We start from the raw sequence: 27,682 nt of genomic DNA, 5'->3' as shown, positions 1-27,682 counted from the left end.
TCAGGGTTTCTTCAGTTTATTGGTGTAGAAAGATGATAAATACAAAGATATAGTTTTACAATTATAAATGGTGGCAACATGATTATCATTTATGTGTATTATATTCAGCAACATGTTGACTGAAATATTTGTACATAGGACTCTTAGGGCATTACACATGCTTACAAAACACATTGAAGAACACAGTTATATGCATATACAAGATGACATAAAGGTAAGGTGACTGACATTTGTTTCATTTATAATACTGATTTGAATCATTGTTTCTTGTTCTGCCATTTATTACATACCATTACTCTGTTTTACATTATTATTAACATATTTTCTTATGTTGGTAGTTGTAGGGGCTTTGTTCATAATGTATAAGTCACTTATTTATGAAAACTGATATAAACTATTTATAAAGGCTTATTTAAGATGTTTTTTTCAGATGTCATAACATAACATGCAGTGATAAAATTGCATTAACTGTGATAAAACCCAAGACTACATGACAACTGACATGACATGACACATATATATATGTGTGTGTGTGTGTGTGTGTGTGTGTGTGTGTGCGCCTGCGCCGTGCTGGTACCGGCACTGGCGTGTGTGAACGCTGCTGCTCCACGCTGCAAATTTAACATCTACACCTGTCGTAACTGCCGTCGTTAATGCAGATAAGTGCATAAATGTCTGTGCAAGTAGTACTGGTCATGTGTCTGCTGTCAGCGATCAAGACAGCGTACAAAGAAGCATTATCGAGTGGCCGAGTCTACAAACAACAGTGGCGTGCTCCAGACCCAGTGCTAGAGTTAGCAGGGACGGAGTTTAAAGCCTCGGACTTTGCCACTAGCGACTATAAACTAACTGAACATCAGTGGAACCACTTCCAGATAAGTGAGAGATCCTTTAGAGAAACACTGAACACGGAGAGGCTGCGGCAGAAGTGGAGTTTTGCCAGTTCTGCTTATCCAGCAAAGTGGTGTAAGCTAATATCCTTGTTGAATGGGGTGTACTTTAAGAACGGTGTTTTCTCGGCGGAGAGGGCCCGCGGAAGAGCTTTTAAATTGCCGTTCATAAAGTTCACGCCGAGGGTCCTAAAGAAGCTACCGCAAGTGTCCCCCTTTCCTTTGGAATTAACATCAGTATCGCTACTACAGTGGATTGAAGCGCAACTGTGCTTTATTAGAGACACTGTGCAACCTGCACTCAGACCACGAACTTCACGCAGAAAGAAAATAAGTCGGAATAAACTGGCTTATCTGTGGCAACATAAGAGAACAAAAGCTATAAAGGTGATTTTGAACAATAGTGAGTACCCTGAATATCCACAACAAGTGCGGTCTTAGTACAAGGAGAAATGCCAAAGCCCAGTGATCATCGCGGACCCACTGCCCCCTCCTCCATGGTCTGATTTTTTCCATCTGCCTGAACCTGACCATTCTCCTAGTGACCATTCTCCTAATTGCTCCTTTTTCTGCGGAGGAGGTAAGAGCTGTTTTAGCTAATTTACCTAATAACAAAGCCAGTGGGGATGATGGAGTGACTTATGAAGTACTGAAGTCTGGTCAGTGGTTAGACATACTTCTGGCCATCTTTAATACTTGCTTTAGAAACAGAAGAGTGCCTGACTCATGAAGGGTGCAATAATCTATAGAATTCCTAAGAAGGATAATATTCCTGAAGACCCTACAACCTGGAGAGATATCTCCTTATTGCCATCAATCTATAAAGTGTTTATGAAGTGTATTTTGTCCCGAATTCTGCCATGGCTAGTGGATGCTAATATTTTGTCCTCTAAGCAGAAAGCCTTTATTGAAAGACCAGGAATGGATGAACATGTATTTTGTTTCAAAATGGGAATTGATGACTTTAAACATGAGTCTGCAAGGTTGTACTCTGTGTTTTTGGATTTTCGTGATGCGTTTGGAACTCTTCCTCATAATGTAATGATAAGAGCTCTGGAGGAAATACATCTACCCCAGGTTTTTATTGACCTGATAAAGAATGTATACGAAAATTCCTTTATTCGAGTTGTTTGTGGAGGACAACTTACAGACTCAATACCCTTAAAAATTGGCATAAAAACAGGCTGCCCGTGGAGTGCAGTGAATTTCATTTTGGCAATCAATCAATGGCTACGGTGGATAGATCAATGTGCTCCACTAAATGTAATTTCCCCCAATCCTGTCCAGGCCTTTGCAGACGATGTGGTTTTCTCTTAACGTCAGGAGAGTGTAATACAGGATATGCTAAGAAGGACAGATGTTTTTCTTGAGTGGTCTAAATTGCATGTGAAGGAATCTAAATGTGCAGTTTTCTATGAGAGAAGAAGTGGGGGAAATCGATGGTGTCATTCAAAATCTGATCAAAAACCACAATTTGCCATAAATAGTAAACCAATAAGAGTATACGCAAGGCATGAAACATATGCATATTTGGGACATAGAATCAATGTAGCAGGAGAAGGGAAAGAGCAGGTGATTGAAGTGATCTCTGAATATTCAGACAGGTTGGAAAAAATCAGCCATGCTCCTCTGCCTGTGATGATGAAGGTGGAAGCAATCACACAGATTGCTCTATCTAAAGTGCGACATTTCTTTGACAATGTTCATATACCTCGGAAGGTTCTACGGGACCTGAACAATAGAACTGTACAGGCTGTGAGAAGCTGGTTTGGCTTAAATACACATACAACACGGGACATTATCTTCTGTCAGAGGCGGGTTGGTGGCTTAGGGGTACCAGATTTTGAATGGACATACATCTCTACAAGACTAGCCCATCTGTTAAGAATGCTTAACAATGATGATGATACTGTCAGAGAAATGGCCAGAGCCTCCCTCTTTTTAGATCTGAAACGGAGAAAGGTCCCATATGCCAGCGAGACTGAACCTAGCTTTCTAGGCTTCAGACAGAAGCCCTCTGGTAAGCTGGATACCAACGCAGCTGGGTTTGGAGTTTGGTCTGACTGGCCAGACCTGAATGATCTGTGCAACTGGTCAGGAGTCAGTGTGCAGTGGACGGACGCAGACTCTATGCCAGTGAAGGTCAATGAAAGAATTATAAAAGATCAAAGTGTCAATGTGAGCGTGACTTCACTAGTGAAGAAACACACAGCGAGTTATTTCCTCTGAAAATGTGCGGACTTCTATTCTGGCTTCACGCCACTCTGAACTTTGTAAACACTGGACTGGATTGAGACTGCAGGGGGCGCTAGCGTGTCTTCCCTCAGCTGATCACTCGATTTCACACTCTATATTTGGAAACTGTTCTTTAGATGAAGACATTCTGCTGTTCACAACTAAAGCCAGACTTCAGGTCCTACCAACACGGCTCAACCTATCCATTTGGTACCACAATCTGCATTCTGCTTACTGTCTACACCACCCTCAGACTCAGATCATTGAGTCCATGTCTCATATTCTGAACGGTTGTAATTTTTGTAAGGACATGTATATCTCAAGACATGAGAGAATAGTGGAATTAATTTGTAAAGAACTGCCATCTGTTTTTCCCTCCTCAGTCTTTGTACATACAAATTGTTTGGTGAATTCTGAAATGTTGCACAGTGTGTTTGGTGAAGCGGCTCTGTGTGAAATATCTGCCAGAAGGCCTGATGTGGTTACTGTAGATGTGGAGGGTAAATCTGTGTTTCTGATTGAAGTAAGCTGCTGTTTTGACTCATCAATGGAGGAAGCTTTTTGTACAAAGATTGTGAAATACCAGCCACTCTTAGAGTGTATTAATAGTTTAAGCTACAAATGTACTCTGATTGTGCTTATTTTTGACTGATGCTGGCATGGACATGTACTGCTGTTGGATGATGTATGCATTTAAAAAGATTTGGGTCTTTTAATTTTGTATTTTAAATTGTAGGCCTAAATAAATGTGTTAAATGTGTATATGTGGGTGTGATTAAAGGTTAATGTTGGCATCATGCTGTCCTTGTGCGGTTCTTGGGTTTAAATCTTTGGCCAATAATTTCAATGTTTCAGGGTTATGTAGTCCTTATGTAGGTTGCCTAAGAATAATCTTTATTAATAAACACGTCTCACTGCTTGTTCTTGACCTCCTGTGCCTCTCGTTGATATTTGATATCTTGTGGCACTCGGACAGTCATTCCATCCATCCAGCACTCCACGATCACCTGACAGCCCAGTCGTGACCTGAGAGATCAGAAAAAAACAATCAAAAATACATCAGACATCAGAAAAGCCATCCTGCTGTAAATATCAGCTACTGCACACTGAAAAAAAGTGTAACAACCATGTCATTGATTTTTAAGGCCATTTTTATGCATTTTATGTCTTATGAAAAATTAGGATTTCTGGTTTAAACCTATTTTCTCAGTTTGCCCAAAAGAATTTCCTATTGAAACAACTTACAATTAATAATTTTACTCAAATAATATTTTGGTTATAATAACAGAGGTTCACATCAGATCACTCCTCCTAGAGTTTTCCTGTCAGTCAGTCTCACACTCTTCCCATTGGTTCCCGTCACCACTATCACACGTAAAGGGTGTGACCTCCCTCACCATCATTGTGAAGTTGTTGCCCTCAGGGTATGTTCTCTTAGCTACTGAGGGAAGCTTTTTGTAAATGGCTTAATGCTTTTATGCAGTGCTGTAGGCTGTAAGAGCAAGTTTTTATTTCCTTTGTTATTGAGTGTTGTAGTGTTCTCAGTTGTGTTGATCTACTGATATACAGCATTTATGTGGTAAATTAAGGAATGAATTTCTGATTAGAATCTTTGAAAGTTTCTGAAGCTGCAATTGCTACTTAATATTACAATCGAAAGCCATTTTGAGTTTTTCTAACATTATTTAATAGGTTCTACACTTGTGATTATAGAATATACAAGAATAATGTGTTTTGGCTGAAAAGGAAATTATAGAAAGCTCATAAAATTAAATAAAAGAATTAAAATTTAATTATTTTTTTCAAAGGGAAAAAAATATATGTTTTTTATTTATTTTTTCCAAATAAAAAAGTAGGGAAAAGGGTATTTAATATAAATAATATATTGATGGATTTTAAATCAAAATGTTAGATTAACTAAATACTAAATATAAAACTAATATATCTAGGTGTAACAAATTTTTTAGGTTGGTCCAAAGTATATTTTCTTCAGTGCACTGTAAGCCCACGTAAGCTGTAAGTAATAGGCAAACATCATTTATTAACATTAAAAACATCAAGTTATTACAGCTAAAAGTGAAGTTGACTTCTAAAGTCTTTTCTTCATGAGTTCTTACTTTCCATTTTACTATTTTCTATATTTCTTTGTGCAAATATTTATAAAAAAAACGACCAGTTATAACATTATTTGTGATTTATTTTAATTTACTTAAATTACAACAGGCATTCCAGGCAATTCATCAAAAATAATCATGAATAAACCAGAAATTCCAAGTATTCCAGGACTTCTACACTGTAAGCCTGGCTAAACTGGATTAGCTTAAATTATTTAACAAATTGGTTGCCTTAGGATTTTTAAGGTATGTTTACTGAAAATGTGAGTTAAGTAGACTAAAACTTTATCATGCCTAAATTGTAAGTTAATTTAATTGTTTATTTTGCTTTTGTTGTTTATCAATTGCTTTTCATAATAATTACACTTTAAATTGTATGCTTAGGTCAGTAAAATAAATTTGCATTTGCATTTTTCTCTTTAATTCTTTTTTTAAATAAAATACAGATTTGAAACACTCACAGAAAAAAAGATGCTATAGAAAGAGCTATATAGCAAACAGTTCAGAAAATAATAATTGTCCTTATTGAATACAACTTAGTAACCAAAGAGTTATATATATAATACATATATTCATTTTAAAAAATAAATAAATAAATAAACGGGAACAAGTTTACCTAAATTAGAACAGTGGGAATCATTTCACATTTATGGTGAGTGTCTGGACACACCAGTATGCAACTAGACTGTGCCAGAAGCCAATGAAAAAGAAGCTGCCAATGGCAACAGACTAAACTCAGTTATTATAAGTTGGTTCAACTCAAAGATCTCAGTTTGAATATATATGTGCCTCCAAATGTTCACCCAAATATATTTAAAATAGTTGAGTTAAGTTTGAAAACATCCAATTTAGCCCCAGTAGGCGGTATTTAAATGTTTTGGTTTGGTTGTGGCTGATGAATTGCTATAAAAAATTGAGAACCATTGAGATAAACTCTAAACAGCACATTCTTTTAAATCAACTCATTTTGAGTGTACAGTATATGGCTGACCATCATATAGACTCTAGGGAAGAGTTAAATTGATACTATTCTTGTAGCTCTTTTCCCAGCTCAAATTGAGTTCCTTTTAACATCCTTTGCAGAGTTAACAAAACATGCTTACAGTTTCTTTAGAGTTAAACTACCTCTTACATGAAAAACATTTGTATACTGACTATATCATTGTAGATCTTATGTAACAAGAACTTTTACATTGACACTAAAAAATTAACTGTATACATACATACATCCATTTAAAAAGAATCTCAATAGGAAGGTAGCCTTGGGGAAAAATCTACACACTGCTACACTGATGATGAGTGAGAGTTGTGGGGACATGCTCATTATGCAAATAATTGATGCTTGGAGCCAGTAGGAATCATGTACTTTTTGAAGCTGTAGTTGAGCCTTTTGCAAATGCAATTGTGGGCATTGACAGAAAACGTGTACCAAAAACAATTGATTGAAAATTAACTAGTAGATATTGAAAACGTATAAGTGAATATTTGCTCTGTTATTGAACAGCTTGAAACCCAGCAGCAATCCTTTATTTGGACAATAATTAAATGATTTACAGAAGATGTTATATATTCTGCCGTTTAAAGCAACAGTAACCTCAATAATCTCAAGAATAATTACGTTTTGGTGAGTCCATAGGCTAAATCCATCATGTCCATCTCCTCATCTGCAACTGAATCCAGCTTCTCATACACGCCATCCTCAAAAATCAGGTGACAGGTGGAACATGCCAGGGTGCCTTCACACGCACCTAATACACACACAAACACACACACACACACACAAATAAGCACAATGCTTCTAGCAGAGTTTTGTTGTAGCTCCAGTTCTGATCCACCAGCTCAATCAGGAATGTTGAAAACACTATATGTCCAAATGGATTTCAGTGACCCTTTTACTGATTGAGTTCAGCTTATAACAGTACTTACAGCTTCAACACTACCTACTAATAATAGAAAAGGACGCTGTGGAACAGCCACACAGCAGCATATAGTCACTGTGTCTAATGTAAAGCTCCAGCACGCAAAAGGTGAATTAGCTGGAACTGTGTTCTCTGGGTTTATGGAGCTCCATCATAATTCTCTGAGATGAACAGGAGTGTCAAAACCAGTGTTGGGAAGGTTACTTTTAAAATGTAATCCCTTACAGATTACTGATTACATCACTCAAAATGTAATTTGTAACGTAATCAGTTACATTACTTCAAGTGAGTAACGTAATCTGATTACTTTGGATTACTTACAATATTGTCGTTTTTTTAAGCCTGAATGAATGTAGCAACCACATATTGCATATTATTCTTTTATTTTTCTTTCCAGTTAACAAATAGATAAACAAATAAAAAAGCCTTTTCAATCACTCTATAAAAATACTTATGAAACCATTTCATCAAACAATTTTATGAAACACTTCTATAAATTGATAATAAAACAATTTAAAACCAAACAATGTAACAACAACTGTAAGCTATCTATTTGCAGGTTTGCCACCAGTGTTAATTTTGACAACAAATTTTGATTTAGTCTTAGTTAGTCTTGTGACGAAAATAGCATTTAGTTTTAGTCACAATTTAGTAATTTAGTCAACTTATTTTTAGTCGACTTAATGTCATAAGAATATAGTCTACTAAAATTACAGTAAATTTAGTCGACTAAAATGTAAAGGATGTAAATGTAAATGCTTTTTCATCAGTTCCCTTGAATTATTAACTATACACTTATATGAAATGAAACGTTTAATAACCACTTGAGTAATATTGTTAATGTTTGAATGTGAAATATATTTATATATGATTTAATGTATATTATTATTATTATTATAGGTGTGTGACTATATATATTTTACATTTAAAATTTTGCTCTAGAAATCAGGTCATAAAACAACTGAATAGTTAAATTATAGTTTAAACAGAGCTGTAGATGCAAAAACAGCTTTTAAATGATCTAGTTTTATCTCCAGCAGTAACCCAGCACACCTACTGGACCTACAGTCTATAAATGAGATCAAAAACACACCTTCACACACTGTCCTGTAGAGATGCTCTCAGGATGTACTGAGAGACTTCATGAGTTAAAGTGAGAAACTTATGAGAAAGTGCTGTAAGGAACTTTACACAGACTTTTGGGTTCATAGATTGACTTATTTTATTGTTTTATTTTGGATATATTATTGAGTTCCTTTCTGACCTGTTCCTGCTTTAACACTAGCTATATCTTTCCCACTGTGAGACTAAACAGATGATCTGATCTTAATGAGTTAGGGTTCTGTATCAGTTCTGTGTTTTAGTGCACTGCTGAGTTAAACACCCCATCAGCTCATGAAATAACATCAGTATTAAAACGCTGATCTCTGCATGGAGATCTGTGTGACTCTGGTCTGCAGAAGCTGAAAGATTAGTGGTGTTTTTACCGGAGATGGAGTCGCTCCACGCGGTTTACACGTTATCTTGTTTTTCGCGACGTCAAAGGAGAAATATATCGCCTCTCCCCTCTCTCTCTCCCTGCTGAACACTGTCGAGTTAACTTCCAGTCGAGCTCCGTAACGACAGTTTAATTCCCGGGTTTGTAACTGAGCGCGCGGTGCTACTGCAGGTACTCTCCACCTTCGCTAAAGTAGCAGTGATTGGATCTCTTCCTAACTGGTCCCTACCTTTCACAGAACTAAATCAGTTCTGATTGGATTTCGTCCCTGCCAAACATTTTCGTCTTGTTTTTATTCGTTGACCAAAATGTCAGTTAATTTCGTCTCGTTGTGTGTGCGGAGCCGCTGTCTGCCCCTCCTCCCTGTGTGTGTGTGTGCAGCGAGATGGGACGAGGGGCAGACAGTAGTTCCCTTTCATATCAGAGCGATTTCACCGCAAAATGTTATTTGCGTTTTGTCAGTGTTGGAAGAGCAAAAATAGCAAAGTACCGCAATGTAATCCTTTTATTTTAGCAGAGTAACTGTAATCTGATTACCATTTATTGAAGCAGTAACTGTAACGGATTACAGTTACTTATAATTTGTAATCTGATTACGTAACGCCGTTACATGTAATCCGTTACTTCCCAACACTGGTCAAAACTAATCATCCATCATCAGCACCTAACCTGAGTGACACTCTCTAATGTAGCTGAAGGCAATTAAATTCTCCACCCAGCAAAGTTCCAACATATAATGTAAAGCATTCCCTGAAGAGCGGAGGCTGTTAGTGCAGCAATGGAATGATCAGGAACAAACTGGAATGAACTTCCATACCGAAGCCATCGATGTTGAGGTTCTTGTTGATAACCACGTCCAGCAGGGATTCTCCCTCAGCCGCATTAACGCTGGTCTTTGTTCCAGACTGATTTACAAAGTGTAACAACACCTTGGACCCTAAGGAACTGAACACAAATACACACACACACACACACACACACACACACACGTCTCATTGGAACATCTCCAACAGTTCTGTTTGTGAAGTAATCAATATCAGGTCCACACAGAATATTCTGCTTCAGTTATAGTGTACAAAAATGACTGTATGTACAAATTCATGAGAGAATACTGTTAGACAAGACCTACTTTTTACACTGGGTAAATTTCCTAGATTGGGATTAATCGTACACTGAAAAAGAAAAATATTTATTGACTCAACTTAACTCAGTCAAGTCAAAATTTTGCTTTGACTCAGTTAAGTTGTAAATATATACAATTTTAAGTTTAGCTGAGTCAAAGCTAGATGATAACTTGAATAAGTTAAGTTTTTTCAACTTAACTGAGTTTTGTTCTCACAACAATAGTTTTATGAAATCAACTGTTTTTCAAGTATTGTGGGTTTAAGGATTTTTTTTTTTGAAAAAGTGTATATATATGTATATGTATATATATCAGTGATGTCAGTAAAGGAGTAATCAGTAATCAGTAATCGGATTACTTTTTCAAAGTAACTATACCATCACTGATATATATGTATATATATATATATATATATATATATATATATATATATAGGTATTCCCAACATATTTAACATGCTAAAGTTCTTAACATATTAAAAACTGCCAATACAGCCAGCAAAATACAGCAGCAGGACAAAAACAAACACAGAAGATTCACACCCACATTCTGTGACAACTAAAAACACAAAACAAAGGTAACTTGCTCTTACAACCTACAACACTACATGCTTGCAAACAATACACATACCACACTAATGCATGCCTGGGATAAGGTAGCTTTGGGCAACAGACAACACAAAGATGGTAAGTATGAACTAACACTGATGAAAGAGCACTGACACGTGTAGTATACAAGTGCAAGTTGAAACAACACCCATATCAACAACACCCAGAAACACTGCTGGTTTCTCTGGACCCAAGCTCATCTAAGATGAACTGACACCAAGTAGAAAAGTGTCCTGAGGTCTGCGTTTCAAACAATTTTTGGAATTCATGGATGTTGTGTTCTCCAGGACAAAGTGGAAAAAGACTGTTGCTAGTGTTCTCAGTGTAAAGATTAAAAGCCAGCGTCTCTGATGATATGTGTGATGGCATGGACCTTTATTTTGCTTTTTGCTGTGTTCCACTTCCTGGAGCGGCCATTTTGTCTCTTCCTGGTTAGGCTTATTGTTGCTGTTTTCCCCCCTTCATGTAGTGGCTAATTAGCAAAATGGTTTCTTCCATGCTCTGATTGGTTTAGGCCCTGTTAATTAGCCCCTTTGGCCTCCTTAAAGCAGACAACACATGCACCCTTGCTCTCCATTTTGATTTGCTCCTCTAGCTGCTGCTGGAAGCTCCTGTTTGAAGCCGATGCTGTTCATGCTTTTAAGGTAATGATTACTGTTTTTAAGTACTTGATTAAAAGCTAATGTGTTAGTCCTTTGTTAGTATTTCTTATCGTTTGTGTTTAATGACTGTTTGTTTTATTAGGATCAGTTCCTGACTATTGCTTTGACTTTATGTAAGGTAGGCCCAGCCATTCGGGTTTTAAGGTAAAAACAAGTTCTTGTTTTTGTTCAAGATATTGTAAGTGATATTGTAAGTCTCTTAACAGTTTTCAATTTCATTCTTTTTGTAGGACTGACCTCTAGCTAGCTGCTGTTTTGTAATTATTCTGTTTTATTTTGATTTGTTTTGAGATCGTTTTGGTTTATTTTGAGTATATTGGTTTGTTTGTTTGTTTTATTTGTTTCTTTTGATTAATATTATTTTGTATAATGGTTTCGCTCAGTAGACTAAACTAGAGACTTTATGGGCTGTATTAAGTCACTGCCATCATAACACTTTTGCTTGTGGTTCTTGGAAGCCTGGTTGGACCTAAGAGTAACAATTAGGGAAATACTTTTGTCACTTTTTAAAGTGTGAGGTTTTAAGCTGTGAGATCTTTTTTTGGTATTTATAAACACGTGTGACCTAATCAGATTTTTGGTTGTTAAATTTCCCTTTGTTTTAATGAAAGTAAAAATAAATGTGAATGAGATTTCTATTTTGTGTGAAATAAATTAATTGTTTTGGAAACTTGTCTCTTTGCTCAGAAGTGAATCATTTTACTGTAGCAGTGTACTTTACTGGGTTACTTCTATAGCCAAGGCCAAGTGATTTACATACTGTTACATATGGGTGTATGCTAGTGGTTTTGGCATCTACTTCCACATCTGAAGCACCATTAATGCCAAAATGTACATACAGGTTTTGGAGCAACATATGCTGCCATCCAAGCAACGTCTTTTCCAGAGACGTCCTGCTTATTTCAGCAAGACAATGGCAAGCAACATTCTGCACATATTACAACAGCGTGGTTCGAATTAAGAGTGCATTAGACATTAGACTCCCAATGAAAACGTGTGGGACATTATGAATCACAAAAAACAACTGAGGCCCCAAACTGTTAAGCAACGCTAGTTGTACATCAAGAAAATTCAAAATGAGTAAACATTTGCAAAAAACAAAGTTTTCCATTTAAACATTAAATATATTGTCTTTGTAGTGTACTCATTTGAATATAGGACGGAAAGGATTTGCAAATCATTGTTATTATACATTTTTTTACACAACGTCCCAAACTGACTGGAATTAGGGTTGTATATCATAGCGTATGGTTTTGCATTGTACTTATTATATAGTATTATTAGTACTTTTTTTGTGATGCCCAGAATTGCATTGCATTGCCATTGTATCATGACTAGCATGTTAGACGCTGCAGTGTTGTATAAAAAATCAAATTCTGAATATTGTAATGTTCTGAAATCCCAGCACAGCTGTTGTTTATCGCAGGCTTTCCAGTAAGTTTACATTGGAAACTAGTCTATTCTCCTCAGGTTTTCCTATATTTCAGGTTAAGGATGCAGTATTCAGTGCTGGCTGCTCCATGTCAAAAACAGTTTATGGGGTGAAATTTCCTGCCCCAGGAACCTACAAGTTAATAACAAGAGAATGACAGCGACACAGTGGCAGGAGCTCACACTGAGCGCAGCTGAGTGACAGGCTCAGAAATGGAGAGGATGATGACCTCGCAGAAGCAGTATGAATGAAGTATGAATGAAAATAACTTACATCCACCAGGACATCAGTTCATACATTGGATTTGTCTCAACATGCCTGATGCTTCTTTTTTATTTTGAAAACATAGGACAGCCAGCATGGTGTAAAAATAAATGAATAAATAATTTTCAGCGCACTATTTTTCCCCAGTAGGCTATTTCATACGCTATTTGACAATTGAGAACATTTTCCACTGACGTGGAAATTGACTTCAAATATCATGTGGACGCATTAACTTACTAAATTTGGTACACTGGTATAAAAGAACATTTTATTGGAAAAAAGTCTTGTTTAGGGCTTTTTCTTTGAAAGCATTTTAACAGACAGAACAGTGCAGTACTGCTAAAATGAAATGGTTTAGTACGGATAGGGTGCAGAGATGTGTAACATACTGTAACATACAGAACATATATAATCACAGCAGTTACTGAAGTAAAGTTTTCATTTTTTTTGGAATTAAACAAATATTGCTGATGGAGATGGAGACATTTCAGTCTCTGGGTGCTGAGAGAGTGTGTGTGTGTGGGGGGGGGGGGGGGGGTCAGCTCTGTCTCTGTGTGTTGAGGAATCTGACTGCCAGGTGGAAGAAGCTGTTGCAGAGTCTGTTAGTAGAGACTCAAATGCTCCTGTATCTTCCGCTGGACGGCATCAGAGCAAAGAGTCCTGATTTAGCAGTTCTGAAAACAACCTACAACATAGAGGATAGCTGATCATAATACGTGCTCCACAAGTTTATCCAATTAAGCCTGGTGGGAAGCACTTCACACTGATGGTGAGTGCCAGAAACTGGGTACACACCCAGTATGCAAAAAGATAAACTAAGTCATTATAAACTGATTTAACTCAAAGATCTCTGTTTAAATGTATATGTGCCTCAAAAATGTTCACCTTATATCAAATAGTTGAGTAATACTTGGAAATATCCAGTTTGACATAAAATAAACCTAATGTGTTTGAGTTCAAACTAATTGTGGGTTTACAGTCTATTGCTGTTTCACAACACCACGACCACCCTTACATGCCTTTCACACAAAATTAGAACTTTATTAAAATTGCATAATAAGTAATTAAAGTGTGTGTAATTTGAGAAAAAAAAGTGATGTTACATTTAACAGGGTACGTTGTAATAAAAATACACTATCTAATCTTACACTAAAAATAATCTGATATATCAAAATATCGACATCTTGACCACCCCTAAGAAATAATGTCCCGTAAGATGTCCTAAAAAGTGAGAAAGCATATTGAAGTCCCTCTAATAAAGAAGTGTTTCGCCACAAAATTAAGTGTGATTTGGTGCTCTTAGGTAACTGTACTAGATGCTGCAATACAATGTAAGTTTAAAAGCCTCATTCCCATTTTTCACAGCCACAACCACTCAAGGATGTACTGGGCCCATGGTGTGCAGTAAGTGCCTGTTTTTGTTTCTCAGTCCTGCCCTATAAAAAGCCTGAGAGCACCACTGCCAGCCTTAGAGAACATGAAAGCTGAGTAGATAAAGTGGATTTATGAAGCCAGTGCTGAGCTACAGTTGACAAAAACCTGCAGGCTTTTTGTGTGCTAAGCACTTTGTGTCTATTTTTCCAAACTGGGTCAGTACAACACGTGCCTGGAGGAGCAAATTTTCCACCAAAAAAAGAAATTAATAACAACTGTAGGTGAGGTCTGAAGTAATATGATTAATGCTGAAAATGAAAGTATGGCCAACTCAAGCTCGTCTTTTGACCAGCGTAAGGTATGTTTCTGTTTGAGTCTGATGTTTTACAACCCCAATTCCTATGCATTTGGTACTTCATGTAAGACATAAATAAAAACATAATTCAATGATTTGCAATTTCTTTTCAACCTTGTATTCAACTTATACTGAATACACAACAAAGACAAGATACTTGATGTTCAAATGGATAAACTTGATTGATTTTCTCAAATATTCACTCATTTTAAATGTGATGTCTGCAACACGCTTTAAAGAAGTTGGGACAGGAGGCTGTTTACCACTGTGTTACATTACCTCAATTAACATTTGGGAACCGAAGACACAAGTTGTTTAAGTTTTGTAGGTGGAATTCTTTACCATTCTTGCTTGATGTACAACTTCAGTTGTTCAACAGTCAAGGGGCTCCGTTGTCGCATTTTGCGCTTCATAATGCGACACAAATTTTTAATAGGAGACGGGTCTGGACTTCAGGAAGGCCAGTCTAATACCCACTCTCTTTTACTACAAAGTTACTCTGTTGTAATACTTGCAGAATGTGGCTGATAACAGTCTTAACACTCCTATGTCTCTTTGGCTCAGAGGCCACAATGTTCATGATTTCCAAAAAACAAATTGAAATGTGGCACTGTCAGACCTCAGGACACTTTTCCATTTTGCATCAGTCCATCTCAGATGATCTCAGGCTCAGAGAAGTTCGCAGCATTTCTGGGTGGTGTTGATATCTGGCTTTCGCTTTGCATGACAGAGTTTAAACTTACACGTTTAGATGGAGTGACAAACTGTGTTCACTGACAATGGTTTTCTGAATGGTTTCCTGAGCCCATGTGATATAGTACAGAATGATGTCGGTTATTAATGCAGTGCTGCCTAAAGGAATTAAAGGCCTTGCAGATTTCTCCAGATTCTCTGAATCTTTTGATGATATTATGGACTGTAGTAATTCCTTATAATTGCACATTGATCAATGTTGTTTGTAAACTGTTGGACTATTTGCTCATGCAGTTGTTCACAAAATGGTGAACCTCTCCCCATACTTGCTCGTGGACGACTAAGCCTTTCAGGGATGCTCACTTTATACCCAATCATGACACTCCCCTGTTTCCAATTAAAATAAATCAAATAAAATAAAACTCTCCATAGAAATAAACAGAAATAAACATCATTTAGGAATTAATAGGTAGGCACTAGCATTAGAAGCACACAAACATAACCTCCATAGGTTATATAGCAAGCTAGCCAAGTTTCAATTCTGACTATTAGCAACATACTCTAATCAACTTCAGTATTTATTGTATTTATAGTCTGCTGTCTATTGTACTCCTTGTCCTCCACACACCTTGAATCTGTTTCTGTCTGATGTCCATAATTGCACTAATGTATCTGCTCTGCAAATCTAGCTTAACAGTGTATTTGTTTTTTATTTGTTGTACTGTAAAACCCAGTATCAGAATAACGACAGTAAAATTTAATTGAACTGAACTAAATTGACCTTTTTTTCAATTTCGTTTTTTATTCTTACAATTGCAGTATAATTTTTTAATATTGTGGGAAAAGTACAGTTACATTTTGAAAATGGAGTGATGCAGTACACGCAGAGATTTCATTACAACCAAAAAGGCATCACTACTCTTCCCATGTTTGTTTCTAACCAAGTGAGGGAGCTAGGGCTACTGTACGATTAGTTGACTGCTAAAGAAGATAATTGTCGAAACTGTTCTTCCGTTTTTAACATTACATTATTTTTTCTTGCAGAATCTGCTATTTACTCTGTTCTCCTAGAAAAAACAACATACACTAACAAACCAGATAAACATCAAACCAGCTTAAACCAATTCAGACCACATAAATTGAACATAGGATTAATTTTCAAGTAAACTTTTTGTTTCCGCTGGAACATTGCATGATTACTGTAGCAGTATAAATCACCAGAATTATTGAGAATGATTTATTTCATTATCTGTGGCATTTCTATTTTTGAGTTAAGAGTTGTTCCAGCAGCAGTGGTACACAGCAAAAAGGCAAGTGTTAAATTAACTCTTTAAATCTTTTTCAGAGTTTTTATAGCTCCACACTCTCACATTTGTGTTTCTTTAACTTCCTAAATTGTTACACCAACACTGAAAAGAGTTAAAAAAAAATATTAATGTGAGGAAGATTAGTCAATTAATATGATTTTACACTTTGAGAGTGAAAATCAACTCTCATCTGGTTAACTCTGAAATTTCAACTCTCCTGTTTTTGCTGTATATATATATATATATATATATATATATATATATATATATATATATATATATATATAACGTCATTGGATTTGTTTCATACAGACATAGGTTTGGACACACAAGCCAGTCTCGTGTGAATTTATATTTAAAGTTTTTCTTTAGCACTCATTTGAATTTACAGCTTTAAAGAAAGTAAACCAAAGTATTGGAAATAATAGAACGTAGTCTTATTATTTCTAAATTGTACAATAATATTGCAGAAAATAAACTGGAAATTCCTTCCACTTTTAAGATACACAGAAAGTTAGCTAAGCGTGTTGCAGTTACTGTCTAGATCCAGAGCTGGTGCACTGCAGTTTATGAGGATTTGTTGTAGCTCAGACATATTATGAAAAGGTTCATTTGTCTCCTTTCTAATGAACTTAATAACAAAATTCATAAACAATAGGAGAAAATGGGTTATGTGAAAATGTTCATTATGGGGTGCTCAGCTCTTCTGTCTGTGCTGAATTAATTACTCATAGAATCAACCCTACATTGTGCACATGTGGCAAAGCTAAGATTTATTATACAAAGGTATAGATCCACCCACTAAACAAAGAGACGTTGAAATTACAGCTTATCTTAATTTTTGCCCGTCCAATTTTGGTCTCCTGAAGGTGCAGACTGTGATGCCAGATGACGTCTTTTTTCCGACGTCCCCCAGACCTTCAGATAATGGCTAATTCTAGTCCAAAATGAGGTCTTTGCAGACTTCTTTTCTACACTGTAAACCCAGAAGTTGATTGAACTCAAATAAATTAAGTCTGTTTTACATAAACATTTAGATTTCTAAACAATACTCAACTATTTTGAGTTAGATGAACATTTGTGGGCACATATACATTCAAACTGAGATCTTTAAATTGAACCAACTTATAATAACTGAGTTTAGTCTGTTGCCATTGGCAGCCTCTTTTCCATTGGCTTCTGACACAATCGATTTGCATACTGGGTGTGTCCCCCAGTTTGTAGCACTCACCATCAGTGTGTAGCGATTCCTCCCAGGCTGGGTTAGGTAAACTTGTAGATGACATATTATAATAAAATGCTTGGTCTTTGTGTTGTTGGCTGTAGAATGAGCATTATTTACTGAGCTGCAGTAACTCTGTGTTCTTGCTGTGCTCTCAGTACTTTTAATTCTTTACTGTTTTCTTTCATTTGCTTTTCTATGAGTATTTAAAAAATAGTTGAATGAAACCAGAAAGAAGACTAAAACAAGGTCAGGAAAATATAGTTTTAAATATATATGTATATGTATTTGTTATGTTCACTGCACTTAAAAATTATATTACATGTTACATATATATTACATATTAAAATTTATTAGGTAATCAGTTACAACAAAAGTTTTAAATATAGTCAACTTATCGGGTTTTACACACTTAAAAAAAACAACTTGCATTTACAGGCTATTTAAAGTAGAAACAACTCAAGTAAACTGTGTATATTTAACTATGATTTGAGAACACTTAAATAGCAAGCATAAAGTGAATTTAACCTGAAAATAACTGTTATAATTGCTTACCTTTTTCAAGGCAACTGGTTTCCTCATTTTTTTTAAGTAAGATCAACTCATCACATTTTACAGTGTACATAGAAAAGATGTCTTAGGTCATTGCAGACCTAATTTGGACTAGAATTAGTCCTTATCTGGTATATATATATACACACACAGATATTCTCAACATATTTAGTATATTATTATTATTATTATTATTATTATTATTATTATTATTAAACTGCCAATACTGACAGTATAATACTGGGGCAGTATAAGAGTAAACTCCATAAAAAGTGAACTCTATAGCTCCAAGCCAACATACTGTGATCACTAAGAACACATAATAAAGTTAATGTGCTCTTACTGCCCACAAACACTGATGCCTAACAATCCAGACAATCCAAAGATGGTAAGTAAGGCCACACCCAATATGCAAATATATGGTGCCAGGAGCCTATGGGAAAACTGTATGAACCAATACTGTAGAAAGAGCATTGACACATGTAGTGACTAAAAGTTGGTTGAAATCAGATTTTTTCTGCGGTATCAACAAATCAGAGTGGCGCTGTCTGGTTGAAATCAACCTAAAAATGTTCCACACAAATTGCATGAAAAAAAAAAACACATAAATAATACCTAAATTTGTTAATTATGTACGTCCCCAGGACGTCCAAAAAAGTTACCTGGTCCGACGTTCAAATGTTTAACTGCATATTGACGTCCAATTAGGGTCATAGTTAGATGTCCAAATAGCGGACCTAGTTTGCACGGCGTGTAGAAGTGCAGAATTAGTGTTGGACCGACGGACGCAATACAGACATGATCTGCACGTCTGTAAGACGTCTAATGTTAAGTGGGCATTGTGTAAAAAAGAGGCCTCTGCATTGTTTATTCCTTAGTTCTGGCAATGTATTTTTTTGTCATCACACTTACAGTACAATATAACTAAATGCTTTTCTACAGGCCAAAGAAAGCCCTAGTAGATAAGTCTGTTTATTTGGCAGTCATCTTTTCTATGCCACCAGGCAGTTATATCCATGTGACACAAGCCCAGCCTCCCATCTCTATGAAGAGATGGTCTCAATAAAACCAACATACTCAAAACTAAAACCACTGATTAAATCTAACGAATACTTTGTAGGATTCAGCTCAATATTCTGGCTACTGAGCTTAGCTCACTGGCTTACTGAATGACAGGAAACACACCTTCCAAAAAGTTCCACTTTTGTGACATTGAGACAGGCCTTTATATTCGTTTAGGTCAGCAGTGGCTTTCACTGTGAAACTCTCCCATGGATACTCTTTCTTATTATTGAATCATTAACACTGACCATAAATGAGGCGAGTGAGGCCAGCAGTTCTTTAGATGTTCATCTTGGTTTCTTTTGGGGCCTGCTGTATGAGTTGTCCATGCCCTTTATGAGTAATTTCTGTAGGCTCGTTACTCCTGGGAAGGTTCACTACTGTTCTATGTTTTCTCTCACTGTGGTTCACTGGAGTCCCAAAGCTTTAGAAATGGCTTTGTAACCATTTCCAGAGTGATAGATGAAAAAAAAAGACTTGGTTTGCCATCTGTTCTTGAATTTCTTAAAATTGAGCAAAAATGTTGCCTTTTGAGATCTTTTTGAATTCTATTTAAGTGATTTCTTAATTGTACAGGTCTGGCAAAACCAATACAATACATATATTGCCTTTGTCAATGTAATAAAACTTTAGACTCTGAACCCCTGACCCCGTCAAACCCCTAGTGTGTCCCCCCTGCTCCCCCATAGAGTTACAAATGCTTATGATAACCCTGAACAAAGTGGATACCAAATGGCCAGTGTTAAGGCCAGAGCTTCTCCTGTTCAGAGCCACATCATTATAACCAAATGACAGGGTTGGAGGCTTGTAAGAGGCTTCTGGTCAGCAGCCATGAGTATGTACTTAGAGTGGTCCAAACAGGCATGCGGAGTTTTTTTTTTTAGAATACTTTCTTCAGCTTTTGTGGTGCTGAGCTCTCAAATCATTTGGTGCCGTGACCTTCATATGGAAGTGGGGAGTTGCAGGAGATGTTCCCCGGGGCTCTAATGGCCGCTCCAACCTCTCCACTACCACAGCATCAAAATGAGAGATGTTGCACTTTCCCCTCGGTATGTGCTTTCATCGGTGCCTGTAATTGGTTCTGTGAAGGATACCATCTTTGATTCCTAGAAGCTGAGGTACAATTACACACACAACTAGGCTTTTCTCCTGTATGAGCAGGCAGTGAGTCTTGGTGGTGACTGTTGAAGGGCAAGGCTTGCCTTAGGACCAGGTTCATGAAATATAAATTAAAATTTACCTCTAAACCCGATAAAAAGGGATTCTTTATCATTCTTCATGGCTCAGGATGGTCCAGTGAAGTAAAGCACCAAAGAATGATCACTGGTTTAAACTCCAGATCATGCTGCTTGCTATCAGCAGCCAGTGACAGAGAGAGCACAATTAGCCTTGCTCTCTCTAAATTGGTAGGTGGTGCTCTGTTTGCATCTGTTTTGCACAGGCATCTGTTAGCTGATATACCGTAGCTGGAGTGCATCGCTTTACTCTGAGTGTGGATGACTTCACATGTGTTGGAGGAGGCATGTGTTAGCTTGTGTGCTTGAGTGTCAGAAACTGTTGGACACACCCAGTATGCAAATAGATTGTGACGGAAGCCAATGGAAAAGAAGCTGTTAATGGCAACAGACTAAACTCAGTTACTATAAGTTGATTCAACTCAAAGATCTCTATTTGAATGTATATGTGCCCACGAATGTTCATCTAACTCAAAATAGTTGAGTATTGTTTAGAAATCTCCAGTTTTATGTAAAACAGACTTAATTTATTTGAGTTCAAACAACTTCTGGGATTTTGAAGACATTTATATGGCACCAAAGGCTTAAAAGAGCTTTTACTATTGTTAAAAAAAAAAAAATTGTAACCCCAGTTTCTCAGGTGCAGGATTGTGTCATCAGATATGGTCCATAAAGAAAATGCCTTTACTTATCTTTGTCTTAGGGACAGATAAAGCAAGTGTCTATATTTTTTCACTAATTTCTGACATATTTCTCCTTTAGGAAAAAAAAGAACAATATCTGATCGACATCAAAACTTGTATACTGATAGACTGCTTTAATGTTTCTATTTCTATTTTTTTAAATCTTACTGAACTGAGACTGAGGTGCAAATAGTCTAAATGGAAAAAAGTTTAAGGCAACATCTGTGACATTATGTTTGCTTTAGATCATGGACTTCAAACACGAAGATGTTCAAACACGAATTTTCTCGAAAATTGAATTAACTTTGGTTTCATCTGTTCCAAGATTCAATTTTTTTTTTAAATCATTGAACTCTTTAAAGTCTACACATCCTGACTGCTTCATTTTCAATCCAGGGTATTAAGGCAAATAAACTGTCAACCAGTCAGTGGTTTTGTTTGATTGGCTCAGAGACGCAGCTGTGTAGGTCTTAAAGGAGAAATCTGCTGTGAAATAAACTTGGGGTTTAGTGAAACGTGATAACGAGTATGACATTGTTTTGAATAGGCCACCTCCGTTCCCCCCCGGCATTCAGAAATACAGAGCTTACAATGTTAGCGATAGGGGCATAGCATTGCCCATGCAAAGAAAATCACTAACAAAGCTCAAAGTAGCTCCGCACTTCATTGATAAGACTCTGAGGACCCTGACATTTAAAACGAGGCACTGAGAATTTTGAAAGCGGACAGATAGTTTAATTAAAAACACTACACCTAGAGGTAGTACTCCGGGAGCCGCCATCTGAAAATGAAGGCATGATAGGCCAACTTATGAGCACTGATGCATAGGTGGGCTAGTGAAAACTCTCTATAACATTCTTATGTTTTCACTGAATTACTCATTTTGCAATCTGTTCTCCTCTTCTACTTATTCATTCGGTAGAATTTCTCAGAATTGCTCTGAATTCTTCCAGTGAAGTGTGGAGCTACTTTGAGCTTGTTAATGGTGTAAAAATAGTGATTTCTTTGCATGGCCTAGTCATCCCAAAAGTACTGGATGGAATTCTATCACCTCAGACAACACAGTTCCACTGCTCCACTACTTAATACTTGATGTTTTCTCCATTTTTGAATAACTGCCACCACTGTGGTTTGCTGAAGTCCAAAAACTTTATAAACGACTTTGTAACCTTTGTCGCCTTTGTAACCAGACTGATAGATGATCAATAATTTAGTTTTCTACTATTTTTTGAATTTTTGAGATCTTTTAGCTGCTTCATGTTGTCAGACAGGTTCTATTTAAAGCCCCACTAGGTAGGATTTCCTTGATTTTTGAACTTTTTAAAGAAGTAAAATTACAGCTTGAAACGCTCAATTAAGATGTAATAGGAGGAATAGCGGTGCTCTTGTGTCTGTGCCGGAGCTCCTCTGAGCTCAAACCAGACTCTGTAAGTTTTCCGAGGCAGCCGCGACCAACGCTCGCGAGAACTGCGACCTGCTTTCCGACCTTTAGTTCTTACAGTTCTATAAGGACTACTGGTGCATTCTTTACAAACTAACATACAGACACTCTGGAAGAAGCTGGAAAGAGACCGAATATGTCTGTGAAAGCCAGAAAACGAGAAAGAGAAACTAATCCGCCTGAAACATTTATTACACTCTACAACTGTAGGGGGAGCCCACGAGCACAAAATCTCAATCCTACCTAGTGGGGCTTTAAGTGATTTCTTAATTCTACAGAACTGGCAGTAATCAGGGATGGTGGTGGTTAGTGGTGAAATTGAACTCCAAAACCGTGTGATTAATCACAGTTAATTTATAGGGGGGCAGTTTGTTAATCTGAAAAATGTATGACGAAAATGAATATACCGAGGGTAAGAAACAAAGAGAAAGAGCGAGCACAGTAGATGAGGTGCGGGCATGAAGATGTATTACATTTCCTGTTACTTCCTGCCCTCACATGTGAATTTCACACACACACTCTTTTCTAAATTCTCACCACATCAGCTCTTGTCTCTCTTCCATCTGCTCTTCTGTTCACTATTTCACCTTTTTCTACCTTCAATCAATCCCCTGGTGTTTTTCTTCTCCCCCACCACACTCTTTATCTTTAATCCATAATTTCCCACTCTGTTCTCACTCCTTCTGCAGCACATTTCATTTCTTGCCTTTTCTTTGTTCTTGCACCATTCCCCTATCTCTTTGTCTTTGACACACACACACACACACACACACACACATCTGTCTCTCCCTGTCTTTCAATCTGTCCCTCAGGGACCTTGGAGTCTGATCCTGCAGCTGTTTAACTGTGCTCTGATTCACTCAGCCACACTACTGTTGAATTAAAGATTATCACTGTGAATTGTGGAGGATGGTGAGCTTCTTTCTCACCACGTTTTGAAGCAAGCTCAGCATCTGTGAAACTCTAACTGGATTGAAGACACGACCCTTCAGAATAGTATATCTTAAATACAGAGCAGGTATCAAGAATATAAATCAATTACTTATAGGATACATATACTACAGTAATCCGTTCTGTTCTCTGAGGATCACTGATGATCCAAAACAAACCTAAACCAATTCTACAAGATTATTCTGGGCTCACTCTACAGTCGGGAACTGTACAGCAATGTGGGCTGTGCTCCACCACTAAACTACATGCTTTACATGTATATTTGTTCTTAAGCAGAACATTTTATCAAAGCAACATTATGTAGTATTTTTACCATAAAGCTGCATTTCTTGTTATTTTAGTTTTAAACTGAAAGCAGTAGAATTCCTGGCTGCAGAAGGAAGAAACGTAATTTGCATTAATGGCATTAATATGTTTCTGTAACCATTTCTGCGAAGCCAAATATATTAATTTGACAAACAGAGTGGTCTAGTAGGCCTTCCCAGGAGATCATAGGCCATGTCTTTCTTAAAGCGTTTGCTGTTTATCTGACCAACCACTGTGCTGCTAAAGTCCCTGATAAAAAAAAGGTACTGCGAACATGGGGATATTCAAACAGCAAATACAGTCTTTACCTGCTCATTATTGTTAAACGTATTGTTAAAACCAAGAAATGCCTGAATTAGAACTAAATATGGCAATCTCAATATGAGCACAACATATTCCTTTAGAAATAATTACCAGATTCATTTGGTAAAAAAGCATGTTTTAAAAGTGCATTTCTGTATGTTTAACTACACATTTCCACCAAAAATCAACTCACCTACCAGAAGAAAAATAGGCTCAGCACACTGCTAATTGCACTATGTATCTCTGTTAAAGCAGGCACTACAATGCTTGTGACAACACTGTCATGTTCTTTCTATAAAATTCTGTGACATATTACAAATTATCGCCACAAGTAAATCTTTTTATGGAATACTTTATGGTTCTCTTTTTCTCACCTTGTCAAAAAATGCATGTGTAAAGTGTGCCCTTTATCAGTGGTTCAAACCACAAATAATTGTACACTCCCTAACTGTAGGGGTGCCCAAAAGCAAGAAATAGCAATCTTTCATAGTGGTAATTTAAACTGACTGTTTCTGTTACAGTGCTTTCAGACAGATAAAGTATATGTAAATAAATGAGCCCTGTTCTTATTGCATGTCCTCTCTGTACTAACAAGCCCATATTTAAATGGTAGATGTAGATCAAAGCACAAAAAGCAAGAAATACTATTCTTTCATAATACTGCTTTAAACAGATTATTTGGCCCCTATATTACACATGCATCACGACACTCATTCCTATCTTACACCCCGTAAACTGTATATTTCCATGCCTTGCATTTGCATCCATAACAGGTGCACCACTGACTGATTTAAACCCTGACAACAGTCACCAATCAGACGTCCATTCCCATCTTAGCTACACAGTGCGCAAACCCAAATTTTATATTAACAATAAACAGAATTGAAAATTTTAAAAAATTATAACATGTTCCTATAAATGACCTGCAAACACACCTTTACAGCGCGAATGCGCAGGTCAGTTTCCTTTGCTGAGAAACAAAAAAGCACAATTTTAAAAAAGGCAAAAAAAATGGGAGGGGTAGTTTGGGAGGGGCACTGGGTGATGTATGGGTTTAGAGGCAGGGCAGGAGGCAGAGCTGATTGGCTGTGCCTCTAATATCGGTGAGACACAAATGGTTGGATGTCTGCAGAGTAGCACAGTTCATTTTAAGCAGGACTGGTATGTTCCATTAATTCAAATGAACACATTTCAGCTATTAGTAGAAAAAAACAGGCTCATTAAAGCAAATGGCAAGTGACATGCTGATTGGTTTACATCACTTTATGCCAAAAACACACCCATGATTAATTCATAGAATTAGTACATGCCTTTCATGCACTTTGAGCCGCACAAAGTGCAGTTAATTAAAATAGAGCTTATAGTCTGCAATCTTTACTATAACTACGCCAACTTTTGTCTACTGTTGTCACAGCAGTCTCTTTCCTCCTTTGTTATCTAGCTAGCCAAGTGCTAGCTGATGCAAGAGCTTTATAAGTGCATATGTTCAGTCAAAAGACACATGAACTCCACAAAAAATTTAAATTACTTATTTACATTTACACTTAAGGCATTTGGTGGAAGCCCTTATCCAGAGTGACTAATTAAAAGTGCTTAATTGTTTACCTCGAAAATCTCCATAGGTAGTTTGTATAAGCTAGAATAAGAATGAAATATCAAGCTAAGGTACTGATAAATACCGTACACAAGTCAGTACAGATAGCTAAAAGAAACCTAGAAAATAAGCAACCCTGCTGTTTAGACACTCAGTTGAATCTCATTTCATCACCTTGGAGCCAAGACAGATAATCTAGATCTCCATTTTTGTCAATATTCAGTTTACTTATAATCGCCTACAAGGTGATGACAGAACAGGCTGCTTCCTACCTGCACTCGCTCCTGAAGGCTTACGCTACCTCCCGGCCGCTGCGCTCCTCCAATGAACGTCGCCTCGCTTTGCCAAACACTCACACAAAGCAATCCAGACTGTTCTCATACAGAGTTCCCCAATGGTGGAACAAACTACCTTCCACTACCAGATCAGGAGAATCTCTCGCTATCTTTAAGAAACTCCTGAAGACAGAGCTCTTCAAAGAGCACTTACTCTCCTAACACCTCTAACAAACTAACTAATTCTAACCTCATCTCCTTCTTCCTCTTCTCTACTCCTCTATCCTATTATTCCCCTTTGACCTCCTTTTATCCCTATCCAAAGATGTTTTACCTTTAAACTTATTTTACATTGTACTTGACTATTGTAAGTCGCTTTGGACAAAAGCGTCTGCCAAATGTAATGTAATGTAATGTACTACATCATTTGAACATCACATGGATATTTCTATTGCATTTTTAAAATATTTTATAATAGTAGGCCAACAGAAATGTTTTTGCCTTTTCATCGTTCTGTAAAAGCAGACATTTTGGATATTTTTTTTTTGGACAGCAAAAATGTTCACTTCTTTTAGTGATTACTGACTAAATAATGACTTAACCTGATTCAGCCATGGTGGTCACTGTAAGAAACTTAGTTACTTAGATTTTTCTTCTCATTTTTCACATTGCAATTGTATTCAAAGAGGAAATTTTCACATTTTCTAAAAATTCTGAATGTTTTAAGTGAGGTAAGAACGTAGCTTGTTTGTAAAGTTGGATCTTGTGCTAATAACACAGATATATATATTGATTTATTTTTTTAGTATTACATATAATACCATATGAAAATAAATCTACATATAAATATATAAATAAATGTACACATACACATTTTAGATGGGTATTTCATATATGTTATAAACATCTATATGCATATTGTCACTGTCCAGTGAAAAACAAGTATCTCTAAAACAGTAACTTTACAGAAGTGAACAAAAAAAATCTTCTACATTTTTAATGGAAGTCACTATAAGGATTTCGATTAATGCGTTCATCAAGCAATTTTGGCAAAGTATAAGAGACAGTTTGTCTGTTCAAATTATGTAGTAAACTAAAAATCTACAAAAACTTGAGATACTTTTTTTTATTGGTGAGCAACGATATATACACAGGGGATGTATGTAAGTATGTGTTAATAATATCTCTCCTAATAGGTAACATATATGAAAACACCACTCTTATTACAGGGACATTAGTTTGTTAGCTAAATTCTCTTTGTTTCTTCTGTGTAAAGAAAGACAGGAGACTAAAAGTAGGAGACTACAGGCAGTCTTGGCTAGATAAGAACAAGTACAGTTCAACTGATATTCATTCAGACTATCACTTTAATGTCCCCAGGCAGAGCTCTTACCTGCTGCTGTGTAGATGGGCCTGCTTGGGCTGGAGTCGTACACCCAAAGGTATGTTTAACAAGCGGAGTCCATTTGTGGAGAGCAGAGAACGCACACACACGTGCAGAGCCATGCTACTACAAGAAGAGTGTGTGTCTGAGTGTGTGTATGCAACAGCGTAATGGATATATGTTGGCAATTGCTCACTTCT

The 27,682-nt window shown here is 36.7% G+C and overlaps 1 protein-coding gene across 1 annotated transcript; it reads right to left on the bottom strand.

Moving 5' to 3' along the window:
* Window positions 1–27,682, bottom strand: fdx1b (ferredoxin 1b). Its single transcript, XM_007256407.4, has 4 exons — window positions 27,492–27,682; window positions 9,474–9,601; window positions 6,858–6,987; window positions 1–4,151 (listed from the first exon to the last, which is right to left on the bottom strand). The coding sequence occupies exons 1-4, from the start codon at window positions 27,602–27,604 to the stop codon at window positions 4,037–4,039; spliced, it is 486 nt and encodes a 161-aa protein (XP_007256469.3). The 5' UTR covers window positions 27,605–27,682; the 3' UTR covers window positions 1–4,036.

This window comes from Astyanax mexicanus, chromosome 1 (genome assembly GCF_023375975.1).
Source record: "Astyanax mexicanus isolate ESR-SI-001 chromosome 1, AstMex3_surface, whole genome shotgun sequence".
Classification (NCBI taxonomy): Eukaryota; Metazoa; Chordata; class Actinopteri; order Characiformes; family Acestrorhamphidae; genus Astyanax; species Astyanax mexicanus.
This window is presented reverse-complemented; position numbering and strand designations above follow the sequence as displayed.

Excerpts from the sequence above, each read along its gene's own strand:
- fdx1b (XM_007256407.4), bottom strand. The coding sequence starts at position 27,604 with ATGGCTCTGCACGTGTGTGTGCGTTCTCTGCTCTCCACAAATGGACTC. Across the intron at positions 9,602-27,491 it reads GCCCATCTACACAGCAGCAG|TTCCTTAGGGTCCAAGGTGT; the intron begins GTAAGAGCTCTG and ends ATTTGTGTTCAG. Across the intron at positions 6,988-9,473 it reads CCTCAACATCGATGGCTTCG|GTGCGTGTGAAGGCACCCTG; the intron begins GTATGGAAGTTC and ends TGTGTGTATTAG.